At 52.9% G+C, this 14,035-nt stretch overlaps 1 protein-coding gene across 1 annotated transcript in view; it reads left to right on the top strand.

Annotated features, from left to right (window-relative positions):
* OTOG (otogelin) overlaps positions 1 to 14,035 on the top strand; it is a 217,270-nt gene that overhangs the window by 191,104 nt on the left and 12,131 nt on the right. The window contains exons 49-53 of the mRNA XM_077453472.1: positions 899 to 939; positions 1,310 to 1,385; positions 3,990 to 4,168; positions 4,515 to 4,619; positions 12,086 to 12,205. Coding sequence (XP_077309598.1) covers positions 899 to 939; positions 1,310 to 1,385; positions 3,990 to 4,168; positions 4,515 to 4,619; positions 12,086 to 12,205 — 521 coding nt within the window. The remainder of the gene's footprint in view (positions 1 to 898; positions 940 to 1,309; positions 1,386 to 3,989; positions 4,169 to 4,514; positions 4,620 to 12,085; positions 12,206 to 14,035) is intronic.

Genomic DNA, 14,035 nt, shown 5'->3' on the forward strand with positions numbered 1-14,035 from the left:
GTCAGGGAGATTCAGCAGGGAAATTAGGTCATGTAGAGGTGGGGTCATGTAGAGGTGGGGACATGTGTGGTGGTCAGGGAGATTCGGCAGGGAAATGGGGACATGTAGAGGTGGGGTCATGTAGAGGTGGGGTCATGTAGAGGTGGGGACATGTGTGGTGGTCAGGGAGATTCAGCAGGGAAATGGGGACATGTAGAGGTGGGGTCATGTAGAGGTGGGGTCATGTAGAGGTGGGGACATGTTGGGGTCATGTGGAGGTGGGGTCATGTAGAGGTGGGGACATGTAGAGGTGGGGACATGTAGAGGTGGGGTCATGTAGAGGTGGGGTCATGTAGAGGTGGGGTCATGTAGAGGTGGGGACATGTTGGGGTCATGTGGAGGTGGGGTCATGTAGAGGTGGGGTCATGTAGAGGTGGGGACATGTGTGGTGGTCAGGGAGATTCAGCAGGGAAATGGGGACATGTAGAGGTGGGGTCATGTAGAGGTGGGGTCATGTAGAGGTGGGGACATGTTGGGGTCATGTGGAGGTGGGGTCATGTAGAGGTGGGGACATGTAGAGGTGGGGACATGTAGAGGTGGGGTCATGTAGAGGTGGGGTCATGTAGAGGTGGGGTCATGTAGAGGTGGGGACATGTTGGGGTCATGTGGAGGTGGGGTCATGTAGAGGTGGGGACATGTATGGCCTGGTCTTTTCAGCGTTTCAGGGAGTTGCCGCAGTCACCCCATTCTGTACTCGCTCAGCAGTTGCTCGGGAGCTCTCAGGAATGTAGTGACCCACATGCAGCGCTGGTTTAGAGAGGGGACATGGGGGGCACTCAGGTTCTTCACTTGAACATTTGAGAAGTTTATTGATTTATGAAATGATCGATTCCACTGATTTCTCTTCATTCCTCCGCAGAATGTTCCTGTGAGAAGATCCCCAAACCTGAATGTAATTTGGTGAGAAAACATGGAATCTGTAAAGTCGGGGTGCAGACGTGTCATTGGGGTGACTGTCCCAAATTCTGATGTCATTGATCTGGAATATCTCATACAGCTAACTCTGCCAGCTGTAGGATCACCCCATGGGGGTCACCCTAATAGTAACTGGATCTCCCCACAGGGTTCCAGGTTTGCCACCCTATAGGGGTCACCCCAACAGTGGCCTGATCACCTTTAATGGGTCACCTCAGTGGTCACTGGATTACCCCCATTGGGGTACAGTCATAGGTTGGGGTTTTGCTCGGTTTGTGGGTGGATGGGGGAAGGGAGAGCCATCGCACACAATACAGACATCGGGGTCACTAATATCTCTTCTCTCTCTTTTTAGGGAGAAAAACTCCAAATTGATGAGGAATTCCTGAACTCTGTAACCAACCCGTGTAACTGCACCATCTATAAATGTGGTAAGTCCGGACACCCCTCCCCCACCCTAAAATGTCTTCTACCCCCACTATGCAGTCCTATACCCACCTCCCCCAATGTTGGTCCCATTATTTCCCTCCCCTGTCTCATCAAATGTTTCTCTGCTATCCGGCACCAACATGGCCCAACTAACCTCTTACAGGCGACCCCACCTCCCCGGATTTATTGGGGACACCACCCCCACTTTCTTGACTGGGCGATATCTTCATGCTATTCTATGTTGAGAATCTTACAGGATGAGATTGAAGGGGGGGGGGAGGATTGTGGAAGGGAGGGTTGTGTGGGGGTGTAGAGGATTGTGGGGGGGGGGGTGTAGGGGATTTTTGGGGGGTATGTAGAGGATTGGAGGGGTGAAGAGGATTGTGGGGTGAGGATTTTGGAAGCAAGGTTTGTGGGGTGTAGAGGATAATGAGGGGGGTGTAGAGGATTATGGGGGGTGAGGATTGTGGGGTGAGGATGTTGGGGGGTGTAGAGGATGTTGGAGGGCGGGCTGAGGATTGTCTGGTGTGGGTGTAGAGGATGTTGGGGGGTGTAGAGGATGTTGGGGGGTGAGGATTAGGGGGGTGTAGAGGATGTTGGGGGGTGAGGATTAGGGGGGTGTAGAGAATGTTGGGGGGTGAGGATTAGGGGGGTGTAGAGGATGTTGGGGGGTGGAGATTGTGGGGGGTGTAGAGGATTGTGGGGGGTGTAGAGGATGTTGGGGGGGGTAAGGATTGTGGGGGTGTAGAGGATGTTGGGGGGGTGGACATTGTGGGGGGGTGTAGAGGATGTTGGGGGGGTGAGGATTGTGGGGGGGTGTAGAGGATGTTGGGGGGTGAGGATTGTGGGGGGGGTGTAGAGGATGTTGTGGGGGGGTGAGGATTGTGGGGGGTGTAGAGGATGTTGGGGGGGTGGGGATTGTGGGGGGGTAGAGGATGTTGGGGGGGTGGAAATTGTGGGGGGGTGTAGAGGATGTTGGGGGGGTGAGGATTGTGGGGGGGTGTAGAGGATGTTGTGGGGGGGTAAGGATTGTAGGTGATGTTGGGGGGTGGGGATTGTGGGGGGTGTAGAGGATGTTGGGGGGGGTGTAGAGGATGTTGGGGGGGGTGGAGATTGTGGGGGGGTGTAGAGGATGTTGGGGGGTGAGGATTGTGGGGGGGGTGTAGAGGATGTTGGGAGGGGTAGAGGATGTTGGGGGGGGGTGGAGATTGTGGGGGGTGTAGAGGATGTTGGGGGGGGTGGAGATTGTGGGGGGGTGTAGAGGATGTTGGGGGGGGGGTGGAGATTGTGGGGGGTGTAGAGGATGTTGGGGGGTGGAGATTGTGGGGGGTGTAGAGGATGTTGGGGGGGTGGAGATTGTGGGGGGGTGTAGAGGATGTTGGGGGGGTGAGGATTGTGGGGGGTGTAGAGGATGTTATGGGGGGTGAGGATTGTGGGGGGTGTAGAGGATGTTGGGGGGGTGGGGAATGTGGGGGGGTGTAGAGGATTTTATGGGGGGTGAGGATTGTAGGGGATGTTGGGGGGTGGGGAATGTGGGGGTGTAGAGGATGTTGGGGGGGTGGAGATTGTGGGGGGGTGTAGAGGATGTTGGGGGGGTGAGGATTGTGGGGGGGTGTAGAGGATGTTGTGGGGGGGTAAGGATTGTAGGGGATGTTGGGGGGTGTAGGGGATGTTGGGGGTGGGCATTGTGGGGGGGTGTAGAGGATGTTGGGGGGGTGAGGATTGTGGGGGAGGGTGTAGAGGATGTTGTGGGGGGGGGGGGTAAGGATTGTAGGGGATGTTGGGAGGTGGGGATTGTGGGGGGTGTAGGGGATGTTGGGGGGTGGGGATTGTGGGGGGTGTAGAGGATGTTGGGGGGGTGAGGATTGTGGGGGAGGGTGTAGAGGATGTTGTGGGGGGGGTAAGGATTGTAGGGGATGTTGGGGGTGGGGATTGTGGGGGGTGTAGAGGATGTTGGGGGGGTGAGGATTGTGGGGGAGGGTGTAGAGGATGTTGTGGGGGGGTAAGGATTGTAGGGGATGTTGGGGGTGGGGATTGTGGGGGGTGTAGAGGATGTTGGGGGGGGTGAGGATTGTGGGGGAGGGTGTAGAGGATGTTGTGGGGGGTGGGGATTGTGGGGGGTGTAGGGGATGTTGGGAGGTGGGGATTGTGGGGGGTGTAGGGGATGTTGGGGGGTGGGGATTGTGGGGGGTGTAGGGGATGTTGGGAGGTGGGGATTGTGGGGGGTGTAGGGGATGTTGGGGGGTGGGGATTGTGGGGGGTGTAGAGGATGTTGGGGGGGTGAGGATTGTGGGGGTGTAGAGGATGTTGGGGGTGAGGATTGTGGGGGAGGGTGTAGAGGATGTTGTGGGGGGGGTAAGGATTGTAGAGGATGTTGTGGGGGGGGGGGGTAAGGATTGTAGGGGATGTTGGGGGTGGGGATTGTGGGGGAGGGTGTAGAGGATGTTGTGGGGGGGGGTAAGGATTGTAGGGGATGTTGTGGGGGGGTGAGGATTGTAGGGGATGTTGGGGGTGGGGATTGTGGGGGTGTAGAGGATGTTGGGGGTAGGGCTCTTCATACACTGTGTGGATTGGTTGTGACGTGGCTCCTCCTCCTTCCTCGGCAGTGAAGGCCTCGGTGTGTCTGAGTAAAGATGGCGGAATCCTGCGGCCGGGTCAGACGATCATCGAGCACACGGCGGAGGGCGTCTGTCACACCGCGCACTGCACCTCGATCATCGATCCCGTCTCCAGATATCACCAAATCAACATCTCGTCTCTGCGCTGCGCCGCCCGCTGCCAGCCGGTAAGAAGGTTTGATTTGAGATTTTGGGGCTCATTGACTAAAGGGGTCCCCTGGATTCCGAGCCATGGAGTACAGAACTGTAGTATATATAGGACGATGTATATATGTGACAGTCTGTGTGTGTATATATATATATATAGTGATATGTCACATTCCCTCCTATGAAGTAAGTAATAGAAGAGAATGGGATTGTGGAGATTTCTATTGCACAGAGATGGGTGAATATTCCACCATCTGAGGCCGGGATGCAGAACGTGATGCCAGTCTTGGAAGGGGGTGGAGCGGGACGTTTATATTCTGGGACACAATCATGGCGCTCACTTCCTGACAGAGTCTCTTCTCCCAGAACCAGGTGTACGAGCCCCCGAGAGATGTCAACCGCTGCTGTGGACATTGCCATAATGTGTCCTGTATTCAGACCCTGCTGAACGGAACTCTTCTCACTCACAGGGTAAGTCCCACCGTCTATACCCCATCCCTACCACCATCTATACCCCATCCCTACCACCGTCCATACCCCATCCCTACCACCGTCTATACCCCATCCCTACCCCCGTCCATACCCCATCCCTACCACCGTCCATACCCCATCCCTACCACCGTCCATACCCCATCCCTACCACCGTCCATACCCCATCCCTACCCCCGCCCATACCCCATCCCTACCACCGTCCATACCCCATCCCTACCACCGTCTATACCCCATCCCTACCACCGTCTATACCCCATCCCTACCACCGTCCATACCCCATCCCTACCACCGTCTATACCCCATCCCTACCCCCGTCCATACCCCATCCCTACCACCGTCCATACCCCATCCCTACCACCGTCCATACCCCATCCCTACCACCGTCCATACCCCATCCCTACCCCCGCCCATACCCCATCCCTACCACCGTCCATACCCCATCCCTACCACCGTCTATACCCCATCCCTACCACCGTCCATACCCCATCCCTACCACCGTCCATACCCCATCCCTACCACCGTCCATACCCCATCCCTACCCCCGTCCATACCCCATCCAAACCCCCGTCCATACCCCATCCAAACCCCCGTCCATACCCCATCCTTACCACCATGCATACCCCATCCCTACCACCGTCCATACCACCATCCAAACCCCATCCCTACCACCGTCCATACCCCATCCCTACCCCCATCCATACCCCATCCCTACCACCGTCCAAACCCCATCCCTACCCCCGTCCATACCCCATCCCTACCCCCGTCCATACCCCATCCCTACCACTGTCCATACCCCATCCTTACCACCGTCCATACCCCATCCCTACCACCGTCCATACCCCATCCCTACCACCGTCCATACCCCATCCCTACCACCGTCCATACCCCATCCCTACCCCCGTCCATACCCCATCCCTACCACCGTCCATACCCCATCCCTACCACCGTCCATACCCCATCCCTACCACCGTCCAAACCCCATCCCTACCACCGTCCATACCCCATCCCTACCACCGTCCATACCCCATCCCTACCACCGTCCATACCACCGTCTATACCCCATCCCTACCACCGTCCATACTACCATCCATACCCCATCCCTACGACCATCCATACTCCATCCATACCACCATACATACCCCATCCCTACCATCATGCATACCCCATCCCTACGACCGTCCATACCCCATCCCTACTACCATCCATACCCTATCCCTACGACCGTCCATACCCATCCTTACCACCGTCCATACCCCATCCCTACCACCGTCCATACCCCATCCCTACGACCATCCATACCACCATACATACCCCATCCCTACCACCGTCTATACCCCATCCCTACCACCGTCTATACCCCATCCCTACCACCGTCCATACCCCATCCCTACCACCGTCCATACCACCCTCCATACCCCATCCCTACCACCATCCATACCACCCTCCATACCCCATCTATACCACCCTCCATACCCCATCCATACCACCTGTGATGGTAGTCACTTTGGGTGGGGGGTTTGTGGAACTCGGCTTACCTTGGAGAGCTCTGGAGACTCTGTGCCCAGCTCCCCCGGCCCCTCTTATGTGTAAATCACCCTGTGTCCATTAGGGGTACAGGGTGACTGAGAACCCCACTATGATCTGTGCTAGTCAGACTCATTGCACAGCCACACTGGAATGTTGTATATATGTATATATTGTGTGTTGTCTCATTCTGTTGTGGACTCATTGTTGGGATTGTTTGGGGTGTGGTTGTATTCCATTGTTTTATTGTGTCTTTCTGCCTTGGAAGAAAAGTATATTATGGGATGTGTATCTCTGTGGTGGGGGGGGATTCCTCCAACAGCTCTCCCTACTGATAAGTTTACTGATGAGAAGTTTGAATACACCTGACCTGTGTGTCTATTGTTATTGGACAGTTTACCCCTCCCTGAAGGGTGGGGGAAGTGTTTCTGAGTTGGATATCTGTGGTAATGTGCTGGAATAAAGAGAGTTTGATGTTTTTCACCCTAAACTGAGTTATTGTTGGTGACTGGGTGAGCTAAAGGGTCTTGGATAGTGCTGGTTCTGGACAAAGGAAGCATTTATGGTGGACCTAGTCCTGTTGAGGACAAGGGTTCATCACAACTGGTTGGCAGCGGTGGGATCGAGCTTCCTGGCTGTGAACTCATCCAAACCTCCACTGGGATCCAGGATCAGGATAGCAGACTTCAGTCACCCCAGCGGAGATATGGACCTGGCATCAGACTTCGGTCACCCCAGCGGAGATATGGACCTGGCATCAGACTTCGGTCACCCCAGCGGAGATATGGACCTGGCATCAGACTTCAGTCACCCCAGCGGAGATATGGACCTGGCATCAGAGTTCGGTCACCCCAGCGGACATATGGACCTGGCATCAGACTTCAGTCACCCCAGCGGAGATATGGACCTGGCATCAGACTTCGGTCACCCCAGCGGAGATATGGACCTGGCATCAGACTTCGGTCACCCCAGCGGAGATATGGACCTGGCATCAGACTTCAGTCACCCCAGTGGAGATATGGACCTGGCATCAGAGTTCAGTCACCCCAGCGGAGATATGGACCTGGCATCAGACTTCGGTCACCCCAGCGGAGATATGGACCTGGCATCAGACTTCGGTCACCCCAGCGGAGATATGGACCTGGCATCAGACTTCGGTCACCCCAGCGGAGATATGGACCTGGCATCAGACTTCGGTCACCCCAGCGGAGATATGGACCTGGCATCAGAGTTCGGTCACCCCAGCGGAGATATGGACCTGGCATCAGAGTTCAGTCACCCCAGCGGAGATATGGACCTGGCATCAGAGTTCAGTCACCCCAGCGGAGATATGGACCTGGCATCAGACTTCGGTCACCCCAGCGGAGATATGGACCTGGCATCAGACTTCAGTCACCCCAGTGGAGATATGGACCTGGCATCAGACTTCGGTCACCCCAGCGGAGATATGGACCTGGCATCAGAGTTCGGTCACCCCAGCGGAGATATGGACCTGGCATCAGACTTCGGTCACCCCAGCGGAGATATGGACCTGGCATCAGAGTTCGGTCACCCCAGCGGAGATATGGACCTGGCATCAGAGTTCAGTCACCCCAGCGGAGATATGGACCTGGCATCAGAGTTCAGTCACCCCAGCGGAGATATGGACCTGGCATCAGACTTCGGTCACCCCAGCGGAGATATGGACCAGGCATCAGAGTTCCCGGGGCTGCGGATCGTCCTTTCACCATACACCAGGACTGTGTCTGAGGATGAATACCTGGAGGTCAGGCAGTGGATTCGGGTAGGACTCTGCACTGGAGCCCTCCAGGTCACTGGTGGTAAGCAACAGGGCAAGTGCTTTCCATCCACAGAGCAGCAGGTCAGTGAACAACGGGAGTTACGGATGGCATTCCTGGGAGAGCGGCCCCGGGAGCAATGGGTGACTGAGTTGGACAGGCTGGTCCAGGAGATGGAGCTGTACGATGGATATTGGGCTCTGCAATGGCACACAGATCAGGGATATTTATACTCTCCGGAGGGATATGACTTTGGCGGCCCCGGGCCTTATTCCCCGTACACACGAGCGGAATGTCCGACAGAAAAAGTCTGACGTGAGCTTTTCATCGGATATTCCGATCGTGTGTGGGGCCTCATCGGACTTTTTACTTTGAAAATTCTGATGGACCTAGAAATAGAACATGTTCTAAATATTTCCCACGTAACCAATTCCTATCGGGAAATCCGCCCGTCTGTGTGATGTTCCAACGGATCAAAAACGAGGCATGCTCTGAACCAAGTGCGAGACGGGGGCTATTGGCTACTGGCCATTGAACTTCCTTTTTCTAGTCCCATCGTATGTGTTGTACATCACCGCGTTCTTGGTGGTCGGACTTTGGTGTGATTGTGTGTAGGCAAGAACGTTGCACCGGAACTCCGTCAGGAAAAACCTTCAGAGTTTAATCTGACGGGAAAACCGGTCGTGTGTACAGAGCATTACAGATGGTTTTGTGTTTGGCGATGAAGGGGAACCTACCCTTGAGGACCTGCGAGAATATAGAGAGGCTATGCTCGGTCTTGCAGGGGTCTCAGAGCTTAAACCTGATCTGGACCATTTGTTAAGGAAGGAACAGCATCTGGAAAGAGCATACAGGAAACTGCTAGAACACGCTCAGCAGCATGCCAGAGAATCGGCAGTGGAAACTCTGGAGATTGCCGTCCCCAAAGCTGAAGTGCTGACAACAGGGCAGAGCTCTGCTAACCTCTGCCCAGCACCCACAGCAGCTTCAGCATTCCCGAGAGAAGAGGCAGTCGGCTTTTCTCCCACAATACTGCCAGACATGGGATTTTCTGACATTTATGGAGTTACAGGGGACTCCTCCAGCTGAAGTGCTGGCCTCCGGACAGAGGGTCCATGTACTCTACCCCCCACCTGCGACAGTTCCAGGGGCCCATGGTGAGAAGGTGATGGTCACTCCCCAACAGTTATCCGGAGTGTATGATGTGGAGTCCTCAGCTGAAGTGCTAACAGGGCAGAATGCCACTGGCCTCTGCACACAACTGCAGCTTGAGCTGATATTTGTGGATGGGACTGCAGTCTCCACTCACAGCAACCCAGCAGAAGGGCTGGCAACAGGGCAGAGTGCTGCTGGGCTTTTCCCTCTATCAGAAGAGGGAGTTCCTGTGGTATTGGAGGGGACTTCGGTCTCCACCGGCACAACGCCAAAAATGAATGCAGCGCCGAGACTGGATGATGTCAGCCATGCTTTGCAAGCACTGGGGGATTTTCACCTACCAAAAGTGGATGGGACTTCATTCCCCACTTTTATACCCCAGGGATGGTGAGCAGTCAGCCCAGATCCCCAACAGCATGATGGAGTGAGCCCAGTCACCCTGTCTTCTCTCCATCGGCTGAATAGACTTCAGGGAGAAGGGCCAGTCCATGCCTCTCCCCAACGGTGGGCACGTTCTCTGAAAGAGGCAGAGGTTGGCTGCATGAGTAATGCTATGTTTGGGACAATTTATTTGAGGTACTGTGGGGATACCGGCATTGGGGGACTGGAACTACTGACTAATTTTGGAGTCAACCCATCTGGGCTCTCCTCCTGTGTTAGTCTCCTGCCAAAAGGGGAGATGTGTGACAAGAGTCACTTTGGGTGGGGGGTTTGTGGAACTCAGATTACCTGGGAGAGCTCTGGAGGCTCCGTATCCAGCTCCCCCGGCCCCTCTTATGTGTAAATCACCCTGTGTCCATTAGGGGTACAGGGTGACTGAGAACCCCACTATGATCTGTGCTAGTCAGACTCGCTGTACAACTGGATGTTGTATATATGTATATATTGTGTGTTGTCTCATGCTGTTGTGGACTCTTTGTTGGGATTGTTTGGGGTGTGGTTGTATTCCATTGTTTTATTGTGTCTGTCTACCTTGGAAGAAAAGTATATTATGGGATGAGGGGGGGATTCCTCCAACAGCTCTCCCTGCTGATAAGTCTGTTTACTGATGAGAAATTTGAATACACCTGACCTGTGTGTCTATAGTGATTGGACAGTTTACCCCGCCCTGAATCCAAGGGTGGGGGGGGGGAGTGTCTCTGAGTTATATATCTGTTGTAACCTGTGCTAGAATAAACAGAGTTTGATGTTTTTCACCCTACACTGAGTTATGGCTGGTGACTGGGTGAGCTAAAGGGTCTTGGATAGTGCTGGTTCTGGACAGAGGAGAGGAAGCATTTATGGTGGACATAGTCCTGTTGAAGACAAGGGTTCGTCACACCACCATCCAAACCCCAATCCATAACCCATCAATACCATCATTCAAACCAGCATCCCTACCCCCATCCATACTCCATCCACACCCCATCCATACCCCATCTATACCCCATCTACACCCCATCCCTACCACAGTCCATACCCCATCCATACCAGCATTCCATACCAGCATTCCATACCACCATCCATACTCCATCCATACTCCATCCATACTCCATCCATACTCCATCCACACCCCATCCATACCCCATCTATACCCCATCTACACCCCATCCCTACCACAGTCCATACCCCATCCATACCAGCATTCCATACCAGCATTCCATACCACCATCCATACTCCATCCATACTCCATCCATACTCCATCCACACCCCATCCATACCCCATCTATACCCCATCTATACCCCATCCCTACCACAGTCCATACCCCATCCATACCACCATTCATAACCCATCCATACCACCATTCCACCCTCAATTCCACCACCCATACCCCATCCATTCCACCCTCAATTCCACCATCCATACTCCATCCATACCACCCTCCATACCACCCTCCATACCCCATCTATTCCACCATCCATATCCCATCCATATCCCAAACATATCCCATCCATACCCCATCCCTACCACGGTCCATACCCCCATCCATATCACCATCCATACCACCCTCCATACCACTGCCTATACACCATCCATACCACCATCCAAACCACTGTCTGTACACCATCCATACCCCATCCATACCACCATTTATATCACCATTTATACCCCCATCCATACCACCCTCCATACCACCATCCCTACCACTGTCTATACACCATTCATACACCATTCAAACCACGGTCTATTCCATATCACCGTCTATACACTATCCATACCACATCCATATGGCCGTCTATTCTCTGCTTTGCCATTCTAAATGACTATGTTCCACCACAGTAATTAGTATTGGAATCTACATATAATGTGCTCTCTTCTCCTCTCCGGACCTGTAGATAATGAGCTCTCTTCTCCTGACCTGTAGTCTTGGCCTGTGGGTTTTATGCTCTCTTCTCCTGTCTTGACATGCAGATATTATACTCTCTTCTCCTGTCCTGGCTTGTAGATAATGGGCTCTCTTTACCTCTCCTGACCTGCAGATATTATGCTCTCTTCTCCTCTCCTGGCTTGTAGATAATGGGCTCTCTCCTCCTCTCCTGACCTGTAGATAATGAGCTCTCTTCTCCTGCCCTGGCTTGTAGATAATGGGCTCTCTTCTCCTCTCCTGACCTGTAGATATTGAGCTCTCTTCTCCTGGCTTGTAGATAATGAGCTCTCTTCTCCTCTCCTGACCTGTAGATATTGAGCTCTCTTCTCCCAGCTTGTAGATAACGAGCTCTCTTCTCTTCTCCTGGCTTGTAGATAATGAGCTCTCTTCTCCTCTCCTGGCTTGTAGATAATGGGCTCTCTTCTCTCCTGGCTTGTAGATAATGGGCTCTCTTCCCCTGTCTTGATCTACATCTAATTTTCTGTGGTGTCATGGTATTATAGTCCCTTTGGCCCCCATATATCGCCCCCTATGGTCAGTGTTCAGTAGTAATCAGAATGCCCCCAGTCCTCCTCGTTCTATGTGGGATGTCCATATACTGACACTCTTCTCTCCATGTTCTCTCTCATATGGCTGTAGCCCGGTTCCTCCTGGATAGCTAAGTGCCTCAGATACGACTGTACAAACACGTCAGTAGGACCGGTGTTAATGACCTCAGCCATCAACTGCCCCCCCTTTAATGAGACCGAATGTATAAAGGTCAGTGGAATGATTCTCATCCTAACCGTGCCAACCAACCAACTGCTGACTTCCTCCTGCATGCTCCCCATTGGATAATGGTAGGGCGGACACCTGGCACCTCGGGGCCCTCCTCCCTCCTAGTGCTGTGGCCCAGGAGCTGGATAATCTGATTGGCTTAGCCTTAGTGCTGTCTGTGTCCTGTAATGCTCTTCAACTGCTGCTGTCCAACCAGATGATGTATAAATGATTTCAAATCAGATTTCTGGGGTTTTGTCTGCCATGGATGTTGGGTGTGTGAATTGTATGTAAGGGTGGGATAGGGGACCCGAGGAGCCGGTGTCAGCCCTGCCTGCTTGTAATATGTGTGTGTCGCTCTCACATAGGAATGGGTACCGGTAGAGGCATCACCGCGGGTTACAGGCCAGAGATTCTACATGAACATTATACAAACCCGCTAGGATCAGGAGAACCCCCAAAGTCTCTACCTACCTATTAGAAGTCCCTCTGCCTTATATGTTGTGTATTAGACCAGTCCTACCTCTCCCAGATGGAATCTGGTTACAGACTTAGAGAATGATCTCTCAGCATCCATATCCCTGGAAATATTTCCTCCTCACCCATACAGTGGGGGAAATAACCATCGTCTCCCCTGCAGATGGTGTATGTTTTGCCCCCTTACATAGAAATGAAGGGTCTATAATTGTTATCAGAGGTGTATTTTATATGATGGAGTCAGAAGATCAACCAAAAATCCAGAAAAAAAAACACACAATACAAATCTTATAAATGAAGTTGCAGTTCAGTGAGTAAAATAAGTATTTGATCCCCAAGCAAAACATGACTTGTAGTTGGCGGAGAAACCCTTGTTGGCGATCGCAGAAGTCAGACGATTCTTGTAGGTGGTGATCGGATTTGCACACATCAGAAGTGCTCTTCTGCCTCTCCACCACCTGAATCTATTCCGAAGGATGACCATGATCCTCCTAATCTGAGGGTGATATGAAGGAGGGTACGGTGGATGAAGAAGATCCTGTAGAGGAATGTTCTCCGGGGAAGACCTCACACACCACCATATGCTTTCTACACTGAGCCCACCTATGGATGTGGTATGTACCAACCTTTACTCGGCCATAACCAGCTCCTATGGGCATAAAATGTGGAGAATTCCAGAAAGACCTTTCTTCTGCACACCCAAGTACTGTGCTTTGCATTAGGATTGGCCAGACTCTGAAAAGGTTTTACTCCCTCAAAAAAATGTTGCTGAGTTCTATTCCATGGACAAGGAATGTATGAAACAATGGCCTGTCCCGGTCAGGAATGCCGCTGTTTCTGTTCTCATTGGGTGTTTCCACCTTCCAGGATTCTGGTTGATTGACACTTCAAACAGTTTTGAAAGCAATCTTTGCTCTTGCCAGTCCTGCCTTACAACCAGAGATTGCCAGTATGTTCATTTGCCAGACTGGGCTACCTGGGATGGACAAATGAATAGAGGGCACAATCATCATTGAGGACCTTGTTCTGCTAGAAGAATGGCAGCTCATGCCCTCATCCTCTGTCTTGTATTGGACTCCTAGCCCTTGTACACGCGGTCGGAGATTCCGACGGAATGTCTCCCATCGGACCGTTTTGTCAGATATTCCGACTGTGTGTGGTCTGCATCGGACTGTTTCCGTCCGAATATCCGACGGACTAATTTTTCCAACTTGCCGGTAAAATTTTCCAACAAAATGCTCCTATCAGACATACTCCGATCATGTGTAGCCTACTCCGATGGACAAAGTGCCACGCATGCTCAGATCAAATTCCTAGACCAAAGCTATTGGCTACTAGCCTGAACATAGTCCCGTC

This window comes from Lithobates pipiens, unplaced genomic scaffold (assembly GCF_037356315.1).
Source record: "Lithobates pipiens isolate NorthernLeopardFrog02 unplaced genomic scaffold, aLitPip1_a1.2 Scaffold_24, whole genome shotgun sequence".
In the NCBI taxonomy this organism is placed as follows: Eukaryota; Metazoa; Chordata; class Amphibia; order Anura; family Ranidae; genus Lithobates; species Lithobates pipiens.